Source organism: Delphinapterus leucas, chromosome 1 (assembly GCF_059928025.1).
Source record: "Delphinapterus leucas isolate spDelLeu-1000000601 "Yukka" chromosome 1, BTC_Dleu_Yukka2, whole genome shotgun sequence".
Classification (NCBI taxonomy): domain Eukaryota; kingdom Metazoa; phylum Chordata; class Mammalia; order Artiodactyla; family Monodontidae; genus Delphinapterus; species Delphinapterus leucas.
In genome coordinates this window covers 164,390,337-164,412,956 of record NC_143129.1, presented here as the reverse complement: position 1 = coordinate 164,412,956, position 22,620 = coordinate 164,390,337, and the positions used below count along the sequence as shown (strand labels likewise).

At 49.7% G+C, this 22,620-nt stretch overlaps 1 protein-coding gene and 1 long non-coding RNA gene across 10 annotated transcripts in view; one reads left to right on the top strand and one right to left on the bottom strand.

Moving 5' to 3' along the window:
• Positions 1 to 6,280, top strand: part of AZIN2 (antizyme inhibitor 2) — a 34,451-nt gene extending 28,171 nt beyond the window's left edge. For all 9 annotated transcript variants that reach the window (XM_022575146.2, XM_022575148.2, XM_022575141.2 and 6 more), the window contains 2 exons: positions 2,471 to 2,685; positions 5,796 to 6,280. In XM_022575146.2, the coding sequence (XP_022430854.1) occupies positions 2,471 to 2,685; positions 5,796 to 5,934 (354 nt within the window). In that variant the 3' untranslated portion in view covers positions 5,935 to 6,280. The remainder of the gene's footprint in view (positions 1 to 2,470; positions 2,686 to 5,795) is intronic.
• Positions 6,281 to 9,511: 3,231 nt separating this feature from the next.
• On the bottom strand, positions 9,512 to 22,266 carry LOC149750797 (uncharacterized). Its single transcript, XR_016387889.1, has 2 exons — positions 16,284 to 22,266; positions 9,512 to 14,823 (listed from the first exon to the last, which is right to left on the bottom strand). It is a non-coding gene; the product is annotated as an uncharacterized LOC149750797 (long non-coding RNA).
• Between the last annotated feature and the right edge of the window lie 354 nt (positions 22,267 to 22,620).

Genomic DNA, 22,620 nt, shown 5'->3' with positions numbered 1-22,620 from the left:
ATTATTTCCTGTGAAGTTTTAAAATCTTTCTTTTCCACCCATTTTTAATTTATACCACTACTAAGAAGTGAGAGAACTCTGATTATAACTCAAGGGTTCCTTTTTATCTTATTGTGGAAGAATCTTTGGAACCTATTTTCTTAAGGATCCTCATGGATACAATTATATAGCATTTCCTCTCACAGTTCTTTAAAGCTTATTGTTTTTTTTGTTTTTTTGTTTTAAGTTTTTTTAAAATTATTTATTTATTTGGCTGCGTTTGGTCTTCGTTGCTGTGCGTGGTTGAGCAGGGGCTACTCTTTGTTGTGGTGCGTGGGCTTCTCATTGCGGTGGCTTCTCTTGTTGCGGAGCACAGGCTCTAGGTGCGCGGGCTTCAGTAGTTGTGGCATGCGGGCTCAGTAGTTGGGCTTGCGGGCTTAGTTGCTCTGCGGCATGTGGGATCTTCCCGGACCAGGGCTCGAACCCGTGTCCCCTGCATTGGCAGGTGGATTCTTAACCACTGCACCACCAGGGAAGTCCCTAGCTTATTGTTTTTTAAGAACTGGAGCTAAGGGAAATAATTCAGAGCAACTAAGATGAATTTTACTCATTAACAAGAAGCTTGTGAACAAGCTTGTTAAGTTATATGAACAAGGATGTATTGGTTTATCTCGCTTTCCTAGAATGTGAGCTTCATGAGCACAGGAACTTTGTTTTTTTGTGTGTGTGTTCACTGATGCGTCTGCAGCTCCTAGATCAGAGCCTGGCATATAGTAGGTGCTTAATAAGTACCTATTGAATGAATTAATGAGTATAGGATAGTTCTCATGTTTGATTTTAATAACGTGCATGTTTTTCTTTATTAATGAGACAGTGGCTTATGCATTACCCTTTTGTCAACTATGACTATTATTTCTGCTTATGGCACCCATGACTCTTCTCAGTCTGACTCATTCCTGCTCCTGGCTGAGGTACTGAAACACCTTTCCTTCATCCTGCATTGGTTTCCTCCGCTGCCTCCTTCTAGGCTCTTTGATGGCTTCCATTCGTACCTTCTTTTTCTTTCTTTTTGGCTCTTCCTCTTTCTCATCACTCATGTATTCCCTATTCATTTATTCATTCATTCACTTAAGAAATATTATTGAGAAAAGCACCTACTGTATGCCAGACTGCTAGGCTTGGAGGAGATGGGGGTAAACAAGACTGTCGTGATCTCTGGACTCATAGAATTTATAGTCTGACAGGGAAGACAGGCCTAGGTGATACATTTCATAAATATCTAATCATAAATCATAGTACGTGCTATGATGACAAAGCTTGGGGAGCCTTAGGAAAGCTTCCATGAGGAAGCTGAGATCTAAAGGAAGATTAGGAATTGGTAGGTTTGGAGCCTCAGGGAATAGCATGGGGATGGCTGGGGCTAGGGGAAGGGAAGCAGGGTTTACCTGGGGAGCCCAGAGCAGCTGGACTAACTGGAACGAGGGGCTTTCAAGGGCACGATTCAGCCAGGATTCGCTCCTGTCCCTCTTTCAGTCATGACTCCTCCTCTAGGACCTGCCTGGCAGGATCCCTACACTGTGACAAACTGCAATGATATCTTGGTTGTCCGCAAATGGCCTATGTTACAGATTTCTTTCCTGGATTTGGAAGTCACTTAAAAAAAAATAAAAATTTTATGTCATTGTTAGTTGTGTCTTTGGGTAAGTCACTTAACCTCTCAGAACCTTAGTTTCCCTGAAATGGGAGTAATTCTATCTACCCTGTGAGGTCCTCTGTGACCTCTGGCAGGTCACCCTGTGACTGTCTGTGGGAGGCCTGTCTTCCTCACCAGACTGAGAGCCCGAGGGAGGGAGGGAGGGAGGGTCTAACTCACTGGTGTGCTTCTAGCTCCTGTTACCAGGCCTAGCATGGAAGGAGGGGATCGTGGAGGCCTGCATAGAAGAAGGAGCCCCAGGGCTGGGTCCAGAGGACAATCTCTGATTTGAGGGAGGGGGTAGGGCTGCAGAGGGGGGGACCCACCCAGGGTCTGGAAAGTGGCAGACACACCAGTGAAGGCCCAAGCCGGGAGCTGACAGCAACACCAACAATAATAAAGATAGTGCTAACTTACTGGGCCCTTGCCACGTGCCAGACACTGTTCTACATGCTCTACCTATACTCATTTATCCTTTCAGTAGCCCTGTGAGGTAGGTACTGTTATTATTCCCATTTTACAAATGAGCAAACTGAGGCACAGAGGGATAAAGTATCTTGCCCAAGGTCACACAACTAGCAAGTATTGGAGTCTGGATGTAAGACCAGGCACTATGGCTTTAGAGTGTAGGAAGCAATGAATGCAGAGAAGTGGGAGGGCCTTAACTGCAGGCTTAGAGGCCCATCAAGTCTTTATTCTATTGGCTCTGGGAGCCATGCAGGCTTCGGAGGGAGGGGGTGCTCCGGCTGTGCACGTATGCCCAGGAAAGCTGACCGTTGTCATCCTTCTCTCCTGCAGAAACCATCCACGGAGCAGCCCCTGTACAGCAGCAGCCTATGGGGCCCAGTGATCGATGGCTGTGACTGCATAGCTGAGGGCCTGTGGCTGCCGCAACTACATGTAGGGGACTGGCTGGTCTTTGAGAACATGGGCGCCTACACCGTGGGCATGGGTTCCCTCCTCGGGGGTGCCCAGACCTGCCGCATCACCTATGCCATGTCCCGGGTGGCCTGGTAAGGGGGCTCTGCTGGGAAATGGAGTGGGGGGAGAAGGGAGCAGCCTGGGCAGAAGCAATAAGGGGAACCCCAGGTCTTGGTCCCTGCTCCTGTGTAACCCAATGTGACAAGTAGCTCTTGGCTGCTGATTCCAAGTGAGGCCTGTGCTTGGCTGTGGCCATGAATAGACTGAGCTTCCCTTGAGGAGCTCAGAGTCCCGTGAGAGACACAGAAGCAGACAGACACTCCTGATAATGCAGTGCTGGAGGGAGGGGGGCAGGCTCTGGAGGCTTAGAGCCCCGCCCCCAACCCAAGGCCCAGATCTCCCTCCCTGAGGAAGGAAGGATGAAGCCAAAGCCTGGTGGACGAGTGGGAGTTAGGTGGCAGGAGGGGCGGGAAGTGGGTTCCAGGCAGAAGGAACAGGGAGCGAGCATAACTTCAGGAAACTACACGAGGTTGGTCGGGGCTGGAGAAGGAGCAGGGTTGGATCTGGGAAGGGACTTGAAGGAAGTTGAGAGCTTTGAGCAGCAGCAAGCAGGGACTGGTTCGAAGCCTGAAAGACCGCTCTAACTACTGGGTGGATTAAGAGAAGACAAGGGCAGATGTAGATAGAGCTGATCACTTGGGTGGCTGCTTTGTGACCCGGGAAAGACAAAGACTCGCCTGCTCACTGAGCTCGCCCACGGCAGGCCAGCAGTGGGATCCAGTGAGGCCAGATGGAAAGAAAACTAACTCTAACCCTAACCCTAACCCGTTGAAACTTTCTGTCAGGTCCTACATTAGGCACCTTTTGACGATTTCCTTTTACCCACACAAACAGAGGTCACTTGCTTGAGGTCACACAGCTGGTCAGTGATGAAGAGGCCCCCTCTTTGGGGGCTGGGGCAGTTGGGAGGGGCTTTTATAATGGGCCCTCAGGAATGAGTGCAGCCTGCGTCCCCAGGGACATGCTGGGTTCTTGAGCCTCTTCCCTGCACCCCCCACCCCCACCCACCCCCACCGGAACAGTGCTACCAAATGCCAGGCCTGACGGGGCTCAGTATCAAAGTTGCACGTCATTTATCCAGTCAACAAACCTGTTGTTTCTACTCCCTGCAGGGGCACAGGATAGGCTGATGCCACCATTTTGACATCAGGGGTCTGTTTTGACAAGGCCTAAAAAACAAAAGTAAAAAAACAATAATCACACAGACTTCCTTATCCCATCCTGGCACCGTCACCAGCAAACACAGTTGGATGAGGCTGCAGGGAGTCAGATGCACTCATTACTTAGGAACACAAAATTCTGATGTATTGAAATGGCCATGTCAAAAAATTCCCTGTATTAAAGGGGCCTCATCAAAATGTCCTACTTTAGAGTCTGGCTCTGTGCTGGGTCCTGGTGGGTAAAAGAGCATCTGAGAACGTGGTGAGCCAAGGCGTGGACCTGCACACACAGACCCTGGCATAGAGAGTGCCAAGGTCACTAGGGAGGGAGGGCCAGCGGGCTGGGGAGGGTGGTCAGGGCTGCTTCTCAGGAGGCCTGATGGGTAAGGAGGGCCAGGCAAGCTGACAGGAGGGTGGTCTGGGCCAGGAGGGGTAGGGGCTTCAGAGTCTAGTCCATCCAAAGAATTTTTAGTAGCTCTGGCTGGCTGGAGTGGACTGTGGGGAAGAATAGATCAAGAAGGACCTTGGAGGCCCAGGTTGGACTTGATCTTGAAGGCAGGAGGGAGCCAGTGAGGGGTTCTAAGAAACTTATCTTTCAAAACCCATTTTGAAAGATAAGGACAGAGGCTCAGACAGAGAGTGCTTGGCCCAGAGGACCTCCCACCTGGAAGGGAATGGCCTGACTGGACTCTGCAAAGATACTGACTACTGATTTGCTGCTGAATTGCACATATCGGCAAAGAGGGAGGCCTTCCTGCAGGTGGGGGACTAGAATAGGCTGGAAGTATGAAGGGAGGGAAGGGAAGATGTAGGTGGAAGAGGAAGGGTTTTGTGGGGAAGCAGAACTTGGCAGAAGTAAAGGACAGGCTGTCCTGCTGCCCCTACCCCCAGGCCTCTTGACACTGAACCCAGTGCTCTTTCCCTGTCCTCCTACCCAGCGTCCACCCCTGCTCACCAAGTGTTTACCATGTACCAGCCTGCTGTTAGGGCCACTAGGCAGTGAGTAACTCAGCCATATCCCCTGCCCTGCTATAGTTGGAAGAATGTCAGGGAAGCGGGCATTGAACCCTTGTTGCTATGAAGTACACTGGGCTGTGGGACTCAGCGAACAGTTGATGATGCAGGCAGAGGCCGGATGTGCACAGGCCTAGGATGAGACGTGAGCCCAAAAGATGGCTGCTGTGGCTGGCAACCAGGCAGCACTGTTGTGTGTGATGGAAGAGGCTGGCAGGGGCCAGATCTTGTGGGGCCTGAGAGTGGAGGGAAACTGCTGGCGACTCAAGAGCAGGGGTTTGCGTTTTGGGAAGATGAACCTGGGTCAGAATTGTCCAGAGGGGGCAAGACAGATCAGGGAGACTGCACTTTCCCGGCTAGAGATGGCGGTCTCAGCGGGAATGGAGAGAAGCAGGTACCTTTGAGGATGCTCAGGGACTAGGCTCAGCAGGGATCTACTGGGTGTGGGAAGAAGACAACGTGTGGCCAGCGCAGTAGCCGTTTACTAACGTGGGGATGTAAGAGAAGCAGCCTGTAGAGTTTTTGAGGGGAGGCGGATGGTTCTTTTAAAGTACTAAGCTTGGGATATGAAGAATGTGGGCACTGAAGTGAGCATTGGGTTGAGTCCTAGTTCTACCACCTTCTAGGGTAGAAGATGTGACCTTGGGCAGGTAACTTCTGAGTCTCAATTTCCTCAGAGTAAAATGGGGTCGATAATGTCACCCTTACAGGGTTTTGGGAGGATACTAGATACTGTAAGCAAAGTGCCTGGCCCAATAGTGGGCATATCAATGAACGTGGGTTCCTCTCCCTTGTGGGGGTAGACTATGGGGGAGAAGGGAGCAGCGGAGGAAGAAGGGGCAGCAGGCCTTCCCCTGCCCCTGGGTTCTGCGGCCCCAGTGGCGCCAGGTCTTCCAGTGCAGCAGCCACCAGTGCCTGGCCTGCGGGCCCCGTGCTGGCTGCCTCCAGGGACCCCCTCTCACTTGCAGGGAAGTCCTGCGAGGGCAGCTGCTGCCTGCAGAACAGGACGAGGACGCCGAGGGCACGTGCAGGCCTCTGTCCTGTGGCTGGGAGATCACAGACACCTTGTGCATGGGCCCTGTCTTCACCCCGGCGAGCATCATGTGAGCGGGGCCTGTCCCCCCGCCCCCGGAGAACCCCAGCGGGGCCGCAGAGACGCCTCTGGGAGCGGAGGGGAAGGTGGCGATTAGGAGCACCCTCTGGCCAGGACTCCGGCGCTCGCTCTGCCGGCCCCACGCTCCCCCTGCAGTGTTTCTGCCCTGTAAATAGGACCAGTCTTACGCTCCCTGTAGTTCAAGTATGCAACATAAATCCTGTCCCTCCCAGTTGTGTCTGCCTCCTCTGCAGCGCCAGGGGCCTGGTCAGCCAGGTATGGGGGTGTTCTTGGGGTCTCCCTTGGTGTGCTTCCCACCTTTGTAAATATGAAGCGAATAAATATTTAGGTTGTTTAATACGCCAGTGGAACCCGGCGGTTCAGTCCACGAAGCAGCCTGGGTGAGGCCAGGGCCGAGACTTCCCCACCCTACTATGATAACCCCATGCCCTCTGCTTCAGTCCTGACCCGCTGCAGTGTGGGCACCTCCCACTGGCACCCAGCTTCTCTAACTCATCTCTCTCGTCTTCACAAGCTTCCATGCCTGGCTTCGTGAGGAAGGGGGAGCTGTCAGGGTCTGGGGTCGGGGTCACGGTTGTCTCTGTGCGGCACCGGGGCTGCAGCTCATGGCTGGTGAGGGACTTCTGTGTGAACCCAACAGCCCGCTTAAGTCCCGGCCCAAAGTGGGGAAAACTGAATATTTGACACCACTTTTGGAAATTCATACCAAAGATAAAGAGCAAAGAGGTGGGTCCCTGGGAGGTTCTGAGGAGACCCCGTACCCTTCCTCTCCTTGCAGGTCAGCAAAGCAATCAGAGTAATGCAAATATGTGCTGGTTGGTTTTGCTTATTCAGGCAGTAATTGTTAGAACATGGTTGGCCACAGACTACTGCCACATCCAGTGCCAACGGCTCTGATGCTCATGTCTCCTCAGACACTGGCAGTTCTCTTCAGGACTTCACATTGCTAGGGTCTCAAGCTATGCAACTGGGGTGTGTGAGCCGCTTAGCAAACGAGTTCAGATTTTAGAGTTCCCCCAGCTGCTACTGGTGACCCTAAAGATTTTTCTTCTGCAATTAAAAAAAAATTGAGATATAATTCACATGCCTTAAAATTCACCCTTTCAAAGTGTAGAATTCGGTGGTTTTTAGTATATTCACAGAGTTTGTGCAACCATCACCACTACCTAATTCTAGAACATGTTAATTACCTCAATAAGAAACCCCATATCCACTAGCAGTCACTCCCCATTCTCCCCTCCCCCAGCCCTGGCACCCACGAATCTATTTTCCATCTCTGTGGACTTGCCTGGTCTAGACATTTCATTGCGATTGTTTTTATATCTTCACTTGAGCTTCTCACTGGGTAAGCCTAGTACAATGTGTGTGTTTTTTTTTCCCACACCACCAAGCAATTCTCAGACACCAGCCGGGCGTCCTACAACTCCACTCAATTCTGACACTACCTACCTAAGAGAATCAGATCCCACAGGTTAAGGGCTCAGTCCTACAAATCGAACAACAGAGCAAGGAGTCTGAACTTAATTCTGCAGGCAGCAGGCAGCCCTATATGCTTCTGGAACAGAAGCATGACAGGGCCTTTGAGAGGATAATTGAAAGCGTATTCAAAAGGGGCCGAGGAAGACCTAGTGGGCTGGTGGTAGCATGCACTTCACCCTCCTTCACCCCCCAGCCTTTTTAAGGCGGGTCCAGCCAGGGAGCCTGATGGGGGTCCAAGGGACACAAGTTGTCATCTCTGTCCACCCCTGCTCAGGAGGGAGATGGTGGCTCTCTGGGTGTCCCCGGGTGTCCCCCGGCTCCCCCCCCCCACTCATTCCAGCTGTAAAGGGACCATACAGAAGGCAACAGGATGTGAGTTCCCAGTCGACCCTTTGCTCCATTTTAAACCCTCTTCCTGGCACCTAGGGCATGAGTAGCTAAGCCCGTGTAAACTTAACCTACAAAATTATCTGATGTAAGCTCCTAACAGAGGGATCTTTTTGAAACATGAATCCGATCTTGTCAATCCTCTGCTGAAAATCCTCCGGTGGATTCCCACTGTGAGGCCAATGAAAGTTAAATTGCCTGAGATCTCCGCCCACTTTCCAACCTCATCTCCTGCCACTCTTCTCACCATGCACCAGCCTACTGGCCTCTTTTCAGTTCCTCACGTCTACTGAGTTCTTTCCTGCTTCCAGACCTTTGCCCTTGCTGTTCCCTCTGCCTAAATAGCTCTTCTTCCAGCTTCTCCAGGGCTGACTCATCCCTATCTTAAAGGGCTCACGTTAAATGTCACCTTCTCAGAAAGGCCTTTTCTGTACACCCTATTTAAAGTGGCCCCCCAGCTAATTATGTGGAGTCACATTTTACAGAAATTAGATTCTAAAGGCAGTATTTAAGGCAAGAAATACACTGTCAAAGTTGTCACTGAAAATCCCTGAGAAAGCTATCATACTGGAGGCAGTACATCATTCCTCTCTTTGTGTTCCTCTAACACACCAGGCACATTTCCTTATAACCCCAAATAGCTCCATGATCTTTCTCCCTCACACCTTCAGATCTTTGCTCACGTTACCTTCTCAGTGAGGCCCTCCTGACCACGCTCTTTACAACTGTGATACTCCCAACCCAGTATCCCATGATCCCCTCCGTAGCCTCACCTTTTACTCCTGCACCCCACAGCTCATCATCTGACATGCATTTTACTTAGACTTAGGCTCTTAAGGGCAGAGATATGTTTGTTTACTGCCGTGCTCCTAGTGCCTAAAGCACTGCCCACAAACAAATATGCAACAAATAAGTTGAATGAACCTTTCAAGTCTCAGCTTGCGTATCTCCCTTTTCTCTTACGCTCTGCCTGGATATTGCACCTCTGTGCTTTCACAGCGTGCTGCATTTACCCATATTAAAGAACTGTTGATCGCAATGTATAGTAATCTTTCTACTCGTCTCCCCGCAAATCTGTTAATTCCACAAAGACAGGGAATATTTCTCCTACTTGCCAGTGTCATCTGGAGCCTGGGTTTGTGCTTAGCACAGAGTAAGTGCTTAGTGTCTTCGAATAAACTAGTCTTGGAGGATGGTGGCGGGGGGGGGGGTTACCCCTGAACCTCAAGGCAGGGGTATCTGACCCCTACTCCTCAGCTGCTGAACAGCAGCCTAGATCCTGCGAAGGGCAGGCCACTAACTGGAACGAGCTGGGGTCGCTGCAGACTTCCAGGGTTGCACCCAGGAGGGGCGCGGGTCCACACACTAGTGAGCCTTAAGTGGGGAGGCATACAGGATGTCTCAAAAGCTCTTTCTGCTCTTCCACTCAGCTGGGTGACCGTGAGGTAGGATTGCCACACAAAATATGGGACGCCCAGTTAAATCTGAATTCAGAAAACGACGGCTACTTTTTCAGTAAACGTATGACCCATGACTATTAGGCGTATCCTTATACTAAAGCACTGTTGTTCCCCTGAACTTCAACTTTAACTGGGCGTCCTGAATTTTAGCTGCTAAATCCGGCAACCCTACCCTGTAAGTCCCTGTCTCTCTCTGGGTTCGTTTACCCCATCTGTGCAATGCGGGTATTCCTGTGACACTTGCCTCAGGGACTCCTCAGGCGGAGCAAACCACCCCAAGGCCGTTCCTCCGCTAAAAGGAGTCGTGTGCGAAGCGCGCTGGTCTCGGGAGAGGTTCTCGCTGGGTGAATATGAACAAGCCTCTGTCTCCAGGAGCTCACTTTTCTCATCTGAGCCTCCGAGCCTAACCAGCGTGGAAACGATACCCTTCAACACCTCCTAACGTAACCTTACACGCTCAGCTTTCAGCCGCTTCAACTACCCGTCACACCCCGGAGTCCCGGCGGACGCGGATTTCCGGCGGCGTGACGTCACTTCCGTGTCAGAGAGCCTCCCAGGCTTAGAGGCCCGTCTTCTGGCGCCCTCTGCTTGAGCGGAGGAGGACTCTACCGAACAGCGAGAAGAGACAGCCGAGTCCGTTGGCTGAAGGACGGACAGACGCCCTCCGCAGCCTCCACCAGTGGAAAATCAAACCTTCGCCGAGGGCGGGCCCCCACGAGCAAGGGGTCCTGTTGGCACGCAGGAGGCAGGCAAGGGGGCTACCAGGCCCCTGCCCGGCTAGAAAGGCCCGCAGTAACACCGGAACTGGGCTTTTGCCCACCAGCTACTTCCGCTTCGCCTTACAAAGTAGGAGCATCCCTGAGTAACGGGGCAAGGGAGCTGTATTGATCTTGGGAGGCTCGTCCCCGGTGTCCTCCCCACTCATCCATTTCATTCCCTACAGGAGACACCCGATGAATTCACGCAGAAAATCATGGGCTTTGCAAGAATTCTTGCAGGCCAAGGTGTTTCACGTTTTAAAATAATAAAGAGTACTCACTGTGTGCCATGCCCTGCCCTCGACCTTGATTCGCACTTTTTCGTTTAATCCGCACTAACCTGTGAAGTGGATATTATGACACAGACTCCGACTCCTCAGTGCCTGTGTTGGAATCCTGGCTCTGCCAGTTATTACCTGTGTTTTCTGTGCCACAGTTTCTGCCATCTGTAAAATGGAGTAATACACCTACCGCATATCCTAATTCTAAGGATTAAATAAATTAACATATTTAAAGTGCTCAGAATAGCTGCTGATCTGTGGTCACCATAGGAACCACTTAGGTTATTTCCATTTATAAATTAGGAAACTGAGGCTTAGATATGATGTAACTTGTCTAGAATAGATAGTAACTAGTGGAGGCAGGTTGGGAAGCATCTCTGCCTACTCTGGAAGAACCTCCCAGTCATACTCACCCAGCCCTCTTCCTATGGAAGCCTGTGTGGACCAGAATTGCCTTTAGAGCAGCACATGTATTTATTTAGTAGGACACTATTACAAAATGACTGCTCTCTGGGCATTTAGTAATGCCAGTTAAGATGGTGAGATTCTATAACTAGTTCTATACATCTCCATTGAAGATGGTGAGGCTGCAAGATCCATCTCCTGCTAAATTTCATTGATATAAAAATCAGCAGAAACGAACTTCTGAACATGTCGACTTTGAGATCCAAGTGGAGATAATTATAATTTGGTGTGCTAAGTGGTGTGTTAGTGGAAAGCACAGGGTGCCAAGGGAAGTCTGATTAGGGATAGACGTAACTGCCTGCTAGAAGTTAGGATGGACTTGGCAGAAGCAATGGATGGAAGCAGAAACCTTGATGGGTGAGTAGGAGTTGGCCAGGTAGAAAAGTCTGGGGAGGTGGAGGGAAGCATTCCAAACCAGGGAAGTGGGGTGTAAAGGGATAGAAGTGCGATAATTCAGAGCTCTTTCTTAGGAACTGGAGTACAGGATGGAAGATGAGAATGAAATAGTGATTGAGGAATATTATGAAGGGTTATGTCCTAGTATCAGCAAGTTAACAGAAGTTTCTGAGAAAGGGAGAGAAGAGATCAGCTTTGCACTTTAGGTGGCTCACTAGGAGGCAGTGATGAGGTTGTGGTAGGCAGGCTCTAAGATGTCCCCAGTGATCCCAAACCATAGTGTTCACATACTGATATGATTCTCTCTCCTTGAGTATGGACTGGGCTTATTGATTCCATTCTAATGAATAGAATATGTTAGAAGTGATGGGTTACCATTTCTGAGATTAGATTACAAAAAGACTGTAACTTCTGTCTTTGGCACCTTCTCTTTCTTGCTCACGTGCTCTTAGGGAAGACATCTGCCATGTTGCAAGCTTCCCTATGGAGAGGTTTAGGTGTCCAGGAACTGATGTTTCTGTCCACTAGTAAGGACTTGAGGACTTCTAATAGCCACATAAGTGAGCTTGGAGGTAGATCCTCCTCCAGGTGAGCGTTGGCATGACTGTAGCCCTGGCCAGCACTTGGTGGCAGCCGTGTGAGAGACCCTGAGCCAGAGGCACCCCTAAGCCATGCCCAGATTCCTGACCCACAGAAACTTTGAGGTAATAAATATTTGTGGTTTTAATTTTTAACAAAAATTTAAGGTAATTTTAATGCAGCAATAGTTAACTAGCTAATAGAGAGGGATTAGAAGCAAAGAGAAATCGGGGGGGATTAGGAGGGGACACTTGTTCTAGGTCAGGGAAGAGATGATGAGAATCTGGATTGGGGCAGCAGCTGTGGGGGTAAAGAGCAGGGAACGGATTTGAGATAGGTCTGGAAACAAAGGAAAGACATTTGGCAATGGAGCTGGATGTGGGAATGATGGAGGAGGTGGAGGAGAGAGCAACACCAGTGTTTGGTAACACGGGGGGTGGTGTTAGCTAGAGTTGCCAGCATGCAGGCCACTGGGGATGAGTTTAAAAAGTAGCTCCTTGAGATTTCTGGCAACAACAAGATAGATCAACAAGCAGACTCTAGGTTGGACAAAGAGAACAGTCACTGTGGTCTGGGGAAAAAGTACTGCAGAAAAATAGAATCAAGGGAGTAAGAACTGGAGGGAACTCTCTTCCCTGAATTAGGTTTTCTTGTCAAAGTGTATGGTATACTACTCTCCCCTTCATCCGGTCATTCATTCAGCAAATATGTATTAAGTGCCTTCTCTGTACCAGGCACTATCCCAGGCACTGGGGATGTAAAAGTGAGCACAAAAGTCTCTGCCTTCATGGCATTCCTATCTTCATTGCAGGAAGAGAAACAAGATTTTTGGCTTCTGGTTCTTGCTCTCTCCAACATTGCTTCTGTCTTAATCTTTGACGATTTCAATATACACAGAGATGATCCTTCCAACATTGTTCTCTCAGTTTCTTACTTCAGAGATCTTGTCCTCTCTGTACCTCAGGCACTCACTCCATGGTCATACCCTAGACCTTATCATGAATCTAATGCTCTAAACAATACCCCATGTCTTTCCAATTATTCTCCCTCCTGTTCTGACCCCATCAATCCTTCCATGCCAGGAAGTGAAATCTATTAATCCTACATTTTGCATTAGCTCTCTCCCTGTTAATGTCCTCTCCTCCAGTTATATCAGTCAGGATAGGCTAGGTACTGCTGCAGTAACAAATACTCCCAATATTTCAGGCTTATATTTAAGGCTTACATTTTTAGCTTTAATACAACGAAGAAAGATTTATTTCTTTCTCACACAACTTGAACATCGTGGGTCAATAGAAGGCTCTGCTTTTCATAGTCAGAAACCCAGGGTGATGGAAAAGCCACCATCTCAAATAATGTTGGTCACTATGGGAGAAGGAAAAGAGAACTCAGGAGGGTCATGTTGGCAATTAACTGCTCCATCTAGAATCTGTAATCTGATTGGCCAGAACCAGTCACATGGCCATACCTAGCCTCAAGTGGACCGGAAAGTGCATTTCTACCCAAAGTCCAGAAGCAAGCGGTGGGGTTGGAGAACTGGAATATTTGTGAATAGCACTTAGAGTTTCCCATGCCAGCTGAAATTCCATGGTTAATCTTTATCATCACTCCCTTGCATTCACCCTCTACTTCCTTGCCTCTTTTTCATTTGTTGTATGTGTACTCTCTTAGCAAAACCACAACTCTGGTTAAATATAACTTTCCACCTTCACCCATGAAGCTGAAAACTCCTCTTAGAGTTGCCAGAAACTTCTCAGGACAGGACCTCCAGCTTACCCTAGATTGGGCCAATATTCCTGCCTTTCATACTTCAGGATTGGAGGTGAGGTGTGGGCAGGAGCATTCAGAGAAGACTTCATTGAGGGAGGAAAGAAACATTTGTGAATTGATCTCCTACTGTGGACCACTGTGTATGCATAACTACCCTGGACTATGCCTTAAAGATTGGGGAGGATTTGCCTCTTTGGTCACCAGAGAGGAAAGGAGGAAGATATGTCGGATGGAGTGATGGGGAGGAGATACCCAAAGATGTGCAGGTGGGAAGTAGATTTAGTGTGCAGGGGCAGCAATGATGATGAGACATGTTGCTCCTGCCTCCTAAGCCTCTCTTGAGTTCCACTGTATCTTAATATTCCTGCTGCTGCTGCCAAAGTCTACCATCATAATCTTTACCTCTCCTCTCTCTTCTACTCCTCCTAGCCGATCTCCCTAACTCTAGCCTCAATTCCTGTCCAGTCCATTCTTTAAGTGGAAGCTAGAGTGATCTTCCTAAAATTATCTATCTATCTATCTATCTATCTATCTATCTATCTATATCTATCTATATCTATCTATATCTATCTATCTATCTATCTATCTATCTATCTATCTATCTATCTATATCTTATCATGTTACTTCCTGGCTTGAATCTCTTCAGGGGATGCCCACTGCTTTCAGAATGAAGCCAGGACTTCTTAGCAGGTCCTTTGCTGCCTTGAAGGTTCTAATCTGTGCTGTCCATTATGTTAGCCACCAGCCTCATGTGGCTATGGAGTACTCAGAATGTGGCTAGTCTGATTTGAGATGTGCCATAAATGTAAAATACACCCCAGATTTCAAAGACATAGTTCAAAGAGAAGAATGTAAAACATCTCATTAGCAATTTAAAAATATTGACTATATACTGAAATGATAATATTTGCCTATATTGGGTGAAATAAAATATTATTAAAATTAATTTCACTAATTTCTTTTTACTTTTCAAAATGTAGCTACTACAAAATGTAAAAGTACATACGTGGCTCATATTATACATATAGTGGACCATGCTGACTGTATACCCCACCAGTTTCATCTCTCTGCACTATGTTAATTTTAGTTAAAGTTTTTTCATTAAACTGAACAGAAACTGACTTTGAAAGGAATGAAAATTAAAAGTTTGGGGAATTGATTGCAAGGGGCTTCAGAATCAAAGGGATTGTTGATGAATGGGTCTGGAAAGGAGCAGGGCAGCTCTAAGGGCCTCAGCAGCAGAGGTTCACAGACCTTGATGTAACTCAGCTCCATTTCTGGGTCTCACATTCCACATTTCAAATTCCTAGGAAGAGAGAATCTGATTAGATCAGTTTAAATCGGTGTGTCTACTCCTGGATCAATACACTGTGGCTGAGGAAAGAAGGACTCATTGTGAGCTGACTACTGCACAGTTCCCACCCTCAACCCTCCAGATACTATGTTCCTAAAAGGCGGTATAAGCACTCTAGCCTCTAGGAGTCAGCAAGCTTTTTCTGTCAAGGGCCAGATAGTAAATGCTTTATGCTTTGTGAGCCATAGCGTCTCTTTGACAACTATTCCACTCTGCTGTGTAGAGCGAAAGCAGTCAGAGACAATACGTAAGTGAATAGATATGACTATATCTCAATAAAACTTTATTTATAAAGCTAGAAAGTGGTCCATAGTTTGCCAGCACCTTACCTTGTACTTCCTGTTCCCTCTGCCGGTACTGTCCTTTCCCACCTTCCTTCCAGCAAGCACCTAGTCATCCTTCAGTTGTCAGTTTAGATGCCACTTCTTGGAAACTTTCCTTAACCCTCCTCCCCTGGCTAGTTAGTGGTCTCTTCTTTATGCTCCCCCAGACTCCTGTACCCCATCCAAGCGCTTCTCATACTCTGTTGTCATTGTTCTGTTACGGCCACTAGATTATTAGTCTGGGTCTCATTTGTTGTTATAAACCCAGCACCTGGCATGCCCGGCACATGGTACACACCTGAGTGTCACTGGATGAATGGAAGAAGCCGTGAACCTGTGGCTGGCAGACAGAGCAGATATCCTGAGATCTTAGGGCAGTGGTGAGAATTCTGGGCTTTTGTATTAGCTGCATGAAACCCATTTCCTCACTTTGTTGCTCCTCTGAATCCCAGGGCTCAGGCGGTAGACAGGGAGAGAGGAGGCTCCAGGCCGGGCAGGGGTCCAGGGATCAGGCAATTTCCATGCCATCCAAGCCTTGCCTGTCAGGGGCCTTAGGGCTGTGTTCCCCCTAAGAACCATGTAATAAGCTGAAACACCATGACCTCAGGAAAGCACTGGTGATGGGAGTGTTTAAAAATATGAGAAGTGGAAAGTTCTAAGGACTGCAAGCCTCGGATGATATGATAAGCCACACCCCAACTGGGTGAAACCGGGAGTGCTCTCATCCAGTCCCTGGAGGAGGACTTCCTGCTCCTTGGTCAGGTTCCCTGTGGAGGCCCCACGAGGCAGGGGGCATCGCAGGGAACTAGGGGGGCAGTGTGTGGCCAAGGGTAGCCTTGGTCTCATAGTTAATGAAGGCCACAGTTCCTTGACCTGAGAGGTTGATGAGTAATTTCCAGCAGAACCTGGACAAGGGTACAGGAGACTATGAGGCCCCACACGTGGTTGTGGCCTCTGTGAGGCTTCATCAAGCTCAGCACATCATCCCTTGTTGCCTCAAGAGAGTAAGGAGAGTTTCTCTTCTTAAGGAAGACAAAGAATAAAGCTGAAATAGAACCTCTCTGTCCTTATGGTCCTTGAGTGACTTACCTGGGTCCCTCATGTGGATGGCAGGCTGGGGTGGTGCTGTCGAGACCACCGACGGCAGGTCTTCCATAAGATGCAGCTTATGACCAGCAGAGTGGACGAGGAGAGCAGGGTTGGGATGATGATCACTGCAGCCTGCAAGCCACCCACGTCTGGCCGAAGGGATGGAGGCATCAGGGCAGCGGTAGTAGACTGCTCCCCAGGGGCAGGCTGTGCCCCTGCCCTCAGTAGCTGTGACCCACACAATACTGGGCTCCCAGGTCTGGAGGAGGCATGGTACAGAGCAAGAACAGGCTTGGAGGCAAAGATTGAGTGACCTTAGACAAGTAACCAAAAATACTTTTCCCCAGTGTTTGGCACTTGTTGCTTGGTACGTGTTTGTGGACTAAAAGGGAGAGAAGTGATGCTAATAACACCAGGTGCTTCATATACCTTGACTTATACAGGTTGGCAAGATGCTATTCCCATTTACCAGATGGAGAAGGTGAGATGCAGGGGCTACCCCTTTGCCTCATAGTCAACCCTTAACCACATGACCTCATTTCCGGACTCCTATCCCTAGCACATGCTGTTCCCTCTTCCTGGAACACTTTCCCCAGCTGTTACTCATGCTGCAGGTTTCAGCTTCTGTGGAACCTCCTGCAGCAGGTCCCTCTTCTCTGAGTTCCTGCACCTCCCCTATTGTTCTAGCCCAGCCCTCCGCACGTGTGCTGTGACTGTCTGGTCACTGTTGGCTCTTTGCTGGAGACCTGAGATGCACCTGTCCTTGCTCATCTCAGTGCTAGCACACCGTAGGCACTCAGTAGGGATTTGTTAGGTAAGTAATTGAATGGGAGAGTGAGGGAGTGGAGAGGACAGTGGGACTCTCTAGGAGGAGAGCGGGGATGCGGCTCCTCTGGCCCAGCCCTCCCCCACCCACAGGTAATGCTACCTTTTCTCCTTGGGGACATGCCCAAAGTCAACACTTCCCTGGAAGGAGCTGGGGGAGGGTGGACCCAGGCTGGGCTGAACAAACACGGCCTTCCCCACCTGACTGCCCCACCCCCAATCAGTTCTGGGCATTTGGCTCCAGTCCAAGGACTGTTTCTGGTTCACCAGCTTTCCTCTGTGAAAACTGGTCAGTGCTATGTAGGAGGTGAGGGTGGGCTGGGACGCACAAAGCCTGGATTCACCTGCCATGAACATGCTGTGTGACCTTGAGGAATTCACCTCCCCTCTCTGGCCTCAGTTTCCTCAACTGTAGCTAGGGAAGAATGATCCCTGCACACATCACAGTGGTATGGGTATGGGAGGATAATAACGAATATGGGTTTGGGAGTCACACAGCCCTGGGTTCAAATCTGAGCTTTACCACTTAATTGGAAAATCATCTTAACTCTCTGGACTTAGTGTTCTCATCTGTAAAATGGGAATAAAATGGTACCTCCTCTCAGGCTTGTTGTAAGGATTAAATGAGATGACAGCTAATAATATGCATTCTGTTAATGATCCTTCAAGGCCTGGCGTACAATTAGATTTAACAAATCATAAGGGTGTTCAGGGGCTTGAAGAGAAAAGAGAGCATTTGGAAACGTGGGTTCGAATTGGGTTACAGAATTTTAGAGCTGGGAATGTGCCTTAGGAACCTTGTGGTATGTTGGTGAGGAGACTGAGACCCACCCCTAAACTTAGCCCAGGGTGGAGGAGTCTTGTCCAAGATCACACTTAATTCCACACTATTTGGCTGGTAAATTCCTGGGGCAGAGCATGGGCTTGGGTTGGGAAATTGGGTATTTGCTTTGGAAAACTTTCAAGTGGCTCAGCTCCTTCCCCCATCCTCCCCCCACCTCCATCTGCCCCTGTTCCTCCCCCAATCTGGTCAGTATGCGGGAAAGCTGGCTGAAGAGCTGGCTGAAGTGCAACGGCAAGTGGCACTCCTCCCCTCACCCCCCACTTGATTCCAGAGGCCCTTCTCCACCTCAAGGTCAGGATCACCCAAGTCCCCTACCCCCCAGGATTGGAGGATCCAAGGGTCCAGGAAAGCAGCCGAGGAAAGGGCAAGGCAGGTATCTACTTACTGCACCGGTGGGCAGCAGTGGAGAAGTTACAGGGGGGCTCTGAGCCCATCAGTGAGGTGTTGGGGCCTTCGCTCAGGAGGGGTGGAAGCAGCAGGTGCTCAAGGCCTTCCTGGGCCTTCCCTTCCTGAAAGTAGGGGCAGGCCAAGGTTACACCCTGGAGCAACAGGTTCTGGCCCACTGTTGTAGCAGGCTCCCTACTCAGAATGGGGCTTAGAAAGAGCAGGCTTCTAGGCGGGCCCTCAAGGTCAAACAACCTGACTGTATTAAACTGATGCTGTAGAAGACTATTTAACAGCATGGAAAAAAAATAAGTGGAGAAAAAAATAGGCTATGGAACAATAGGAGAGTGTGCTTGATTTTGGTAAATAATACTCACATGGAAAATAAAAACTGCAGACCTTATCACCCAAACGCTAGCTGTTCAGAGTGGTTATCTCTGAACAGTGGTTGATGGGTAATATTTACTCTGTGTGTCTTGACTGTATTTTCCAAATTTTCTACAATGAACGTTATAAGAAAAAAAGTTACTTAGGAAAGCAACACGTTTCAAATGAGCAAGCCATCTGACCAACAAATTCTATTTGTAGGAATTTACAGAACTCATAGGAAATAAAGAGTGAACATATTTTTGTAAAAGAAAATTCTATTTTTGTTTATGCATGAGGAAGAATGCCTGGAAGGACCTGCACCAAACCGTAAACAGCTGTTGACTCCTGGGAGTGGGATGAGGGGATTTTCTGTTTTATGGTCTTACATCTATTTGAATTTTTTGCAATAAGCAGAAGTTATTTTATAAGTGAAAAAAGAAAAAGACAAACAATCAAACAGTGTCCCTAGTCTTTGCCGGCTCTTCCTGGTTCTTTCTGTTCACAGTCTGGCTGGGGGTGGTCAGTGTGCTCACCCTGGGCATCTTTAGGGAGGAGCCATCCCTAGTCTCTAAGCTCTCTCCCAACTTGGAGATGGAGTGATGATTCCAGCTTGGGCCCTAACAAGTTCCAGCCAGCAAATATTTTCTGAGACACTCTCTGCACCCATGTCCCCAGGGAACATGATCCCTGCTTCGGGATGCTCATGGTCTAGTGGTAGTGGAAGACCCAAAGTGCTACAAGGGTCCAGAGCATTGAGTTCTGCCGGATCTGAACAACCAGGGCAGCTTCACCTTGAATGGGACGTGAAGGATGAGTAAGATTTCAACAGGAAGGGAAAGGAGGGCAAGGGCATTCTAGGAGGCGGATGGGTATTACTAAAGCGGAGGTGTTAAGGACCAGAATCTGCTTAACATTTTCCATTTGGGATCCTAACATTCTGAGTGCTCTGATTCTAACATTATATGCACCATTTTTTTCTCCTCCACCGTGAGACCCCCAAAACAGAAAGGCAGTTGTTATGTCACCATTAGCCTGCTGGGTATTGGTGAGGGGGAATGAGGGCTGAAAGCTTGGCCAAGAGTAGGACTTGGATCAGTTCGGTGCATGGGAGCCACGGTCATTTCTTGCTGGGTCTGTGCCCACACATTAACAGCTGCTGTGGTGCTGCCCATGTGGAGTCGTAAGAGTTCTCCTCTGCCTTCCTATCCCTACTATTATCTTTCTCCCACCTGCTTGGTGTGGTGCCTGAAATCCCACCACTAGCTACTCTTTAAGAGAGGTTTCTGGGACTTCCCTGGAGGCGCAGTGGTTAAGAATCCACCTGCCAATGCAGGGGACACGGGTTGGAGCCCTGGTCCAGGAAGATCCCACATGCCGCGGAGCAAATAAGCCCGCGAGCCACAACTACTGAGCCTGTGTGTCACAACTACTGAAGCCCGCGCCTACAGCCCATGCTCCACAACAAGAGAAGACCACAATGAAAAGCCCGTGTGCCGCAACGAAGAGCAGCCCCCACTCACTGCAACTAGAGAAAGCCCGCACACAGCAACAGACCCAATGCAGCCATAAATAAATAAATCAATTTATTTATTTATATTTAAAAAAGAGGTTTCTCTTATAAATGTGCATGGGTCAGGGAGGGAGGCATTGCAAACCATAAGTCAGTTACCCCGAGGAACACAGGAGGGTAAGTTTTGTTGGAGGAACGAAAGGGATGGAGGAATGCATTCCGGAAGTGTGACAGAGGGAGGCCCTTAAAGAAGAAGGGGTGGTGGTGAAGGGGGTGGGCACTGCTGGACAAACTCCACGAGGCTGCCTCAAGTTAGAACCTTAGAACCGGGGGCTGCCCCGTAGCCCATGGCCACCCATCTCTCTTGTTGAACCAACGAGGAGTGGGCACCCATAAGGTGGCAGTGCCAGGAGCTGTCCAGGGTCACTGGTGAGTCAGGCACCAAGTCAGGGCCCCCTCCCAATTTAGCAGGTTTGCCCAGATCTCAACCCTCAGTCTGCATCTGTGGGACGCACACACCTCCAGCTGGCCTCTGCTTTTTCTGGGACCCCCTGGGGCCCTTATCTGCTTTTCCCAGCGGCAGAGGAGCGCTTCTGGGCCCCAGGGCCCCATTCCTTGCTTGTCGATCCGGTAGCTTAGTCATGGAGGGGCTTTGCCTGGGGTGTGCAGTGGGCAGAGGAAGCAGGCCCAGGGGCTCAGCCTACAGGGAGTGAGGGAAAGCCCCTTCTCCGGGGAAAAAAAATTCCAAATCCCCGACCCCCTGGGGTAGCAGGGCTGACAGTAGTGCCATGGAATCAGGGGATGCCCTCGGGTCAGTGTCCTCACTTACCTGCGACTCCCCGTGGCTCCAGTAGCTGCCCAGGTGGCTTTGTCCCTGCTGTGGCTAGTTCTGGCTCTGGCTCTGCTGCCAGAAAGGGAGGTACCAGGTGTGGGTAGGCACCGACTGACTCTGCCCTGGAGGAGGGGCTATGGAGGCCCAGGCCAATTCTCCATTCTCTTCGGGGAGGAAGATGGAGAAAGGTACCCACTGTTGGTGCCTGGAGCTGCAGGGACACAAGCCACTCCCCTTCTCCTTCTGCTCTAATGCCAGGTTCCCAGGGGGTGGGAGGAGGCATCAGCATCCACAACGGGGAGATTAAAGGTTGTGTGGAAAGAGCCGCTGGCTGTGAGTCTGCAGACCTGGGTCTGGGCCTGGCTCTGCCTCACGGGCTGGTGACTTTCCTTTTGGGCCTCAGTTTTCTTACCTGTGAAATGACGGCCATCGTGGAATCTGTGATGCTGGCTAGCACGCTCAGCTGGGCTAACTCCACCCCAGAGAGGGCTTCCTGACTCTGCTTTGCTCCTCTTCCTCGCCGAGGAGCTAGAGCCACCACTCTGAGGGCACCCGTACACCCCGCTGACCTTTTAGTTATGGGGACCTTTCTCCTCCGAGCACCACCCACCTCAGCCCTGCCCCTGCCCACTCCCAGCTGGCCCTCTGTGCTCCTTTCTCTTTCCTGGGTGGGAGGCCCTCTCAGCTGGCCATTCTCCCTCCTCAGTGCCTGGGAGCCAGGACACCTGGCTTCTGGCCTTGGCTCTGCCATGTGCTATATGACCTTGAGCTAGAAACCAACTCTCTCTGGGCCTCTGGATTGGGCTGGAGGAGCCCCAAATCCTCCAGCATTCAGACTTGATCACATCATGGCCCACAGTTTTGGGGAGCTCACCAGGGCCTGGGTTTTGTTCCCCTGGCTCCAGCCTCTTGAAAGGCCCTCCCTTGTCATGACATCAGAGTAGGAAGCCTCTGGTCCTCTGGTCCAAAGTGTCCACTCTTCCCCTAGTTCACTGAATTCCTAGGGTGAATGGGGGGCATTTTGTAATAGAAATATGATAGAACTGTCAAAATTTTGAAAGAAGTTGGAAGACTTCTTTTCTCTATCTAGGGTAAACAAAAATCCACATAATTTAATCCAGACAGAAAAGAAAAAAAAGGAAAATGAGCACATTTCAGAATAAAAGTATCCCCCCCCCCGCTATTTTTTGGAGGCTGTGCTTCCTGAATGCATCTCTACTTCTCTCTCCTTCCCTCTCCCTCCCCCCTCCCTCTCCATCCCCCTCCCCTCCCCCTCCCCCCTCTCACTCCCTCTACTTCTGATTTCTGCTCTGCTTCCCATCACCCCTTGTTCCCCAGAGACACTGGCTAGAATTGTAGGTGTCCCAGAGTAAGGAGAAATCATCATGCCCTGGTGGCCAATGACAATTCAGCACCTTGGCCAGCACACCACCCCTCCCCCGACCTCACCACTCCTGGCTACCTGCATTTAAGTCTGTGACATGGTCCTTTGCGATGGACATTCTGGTGGAGCATTTGAGGCTAGTGAACAGGGCAAGACTCAGGCAGGAGGGGAAGAAGCCAGGAATTCTGC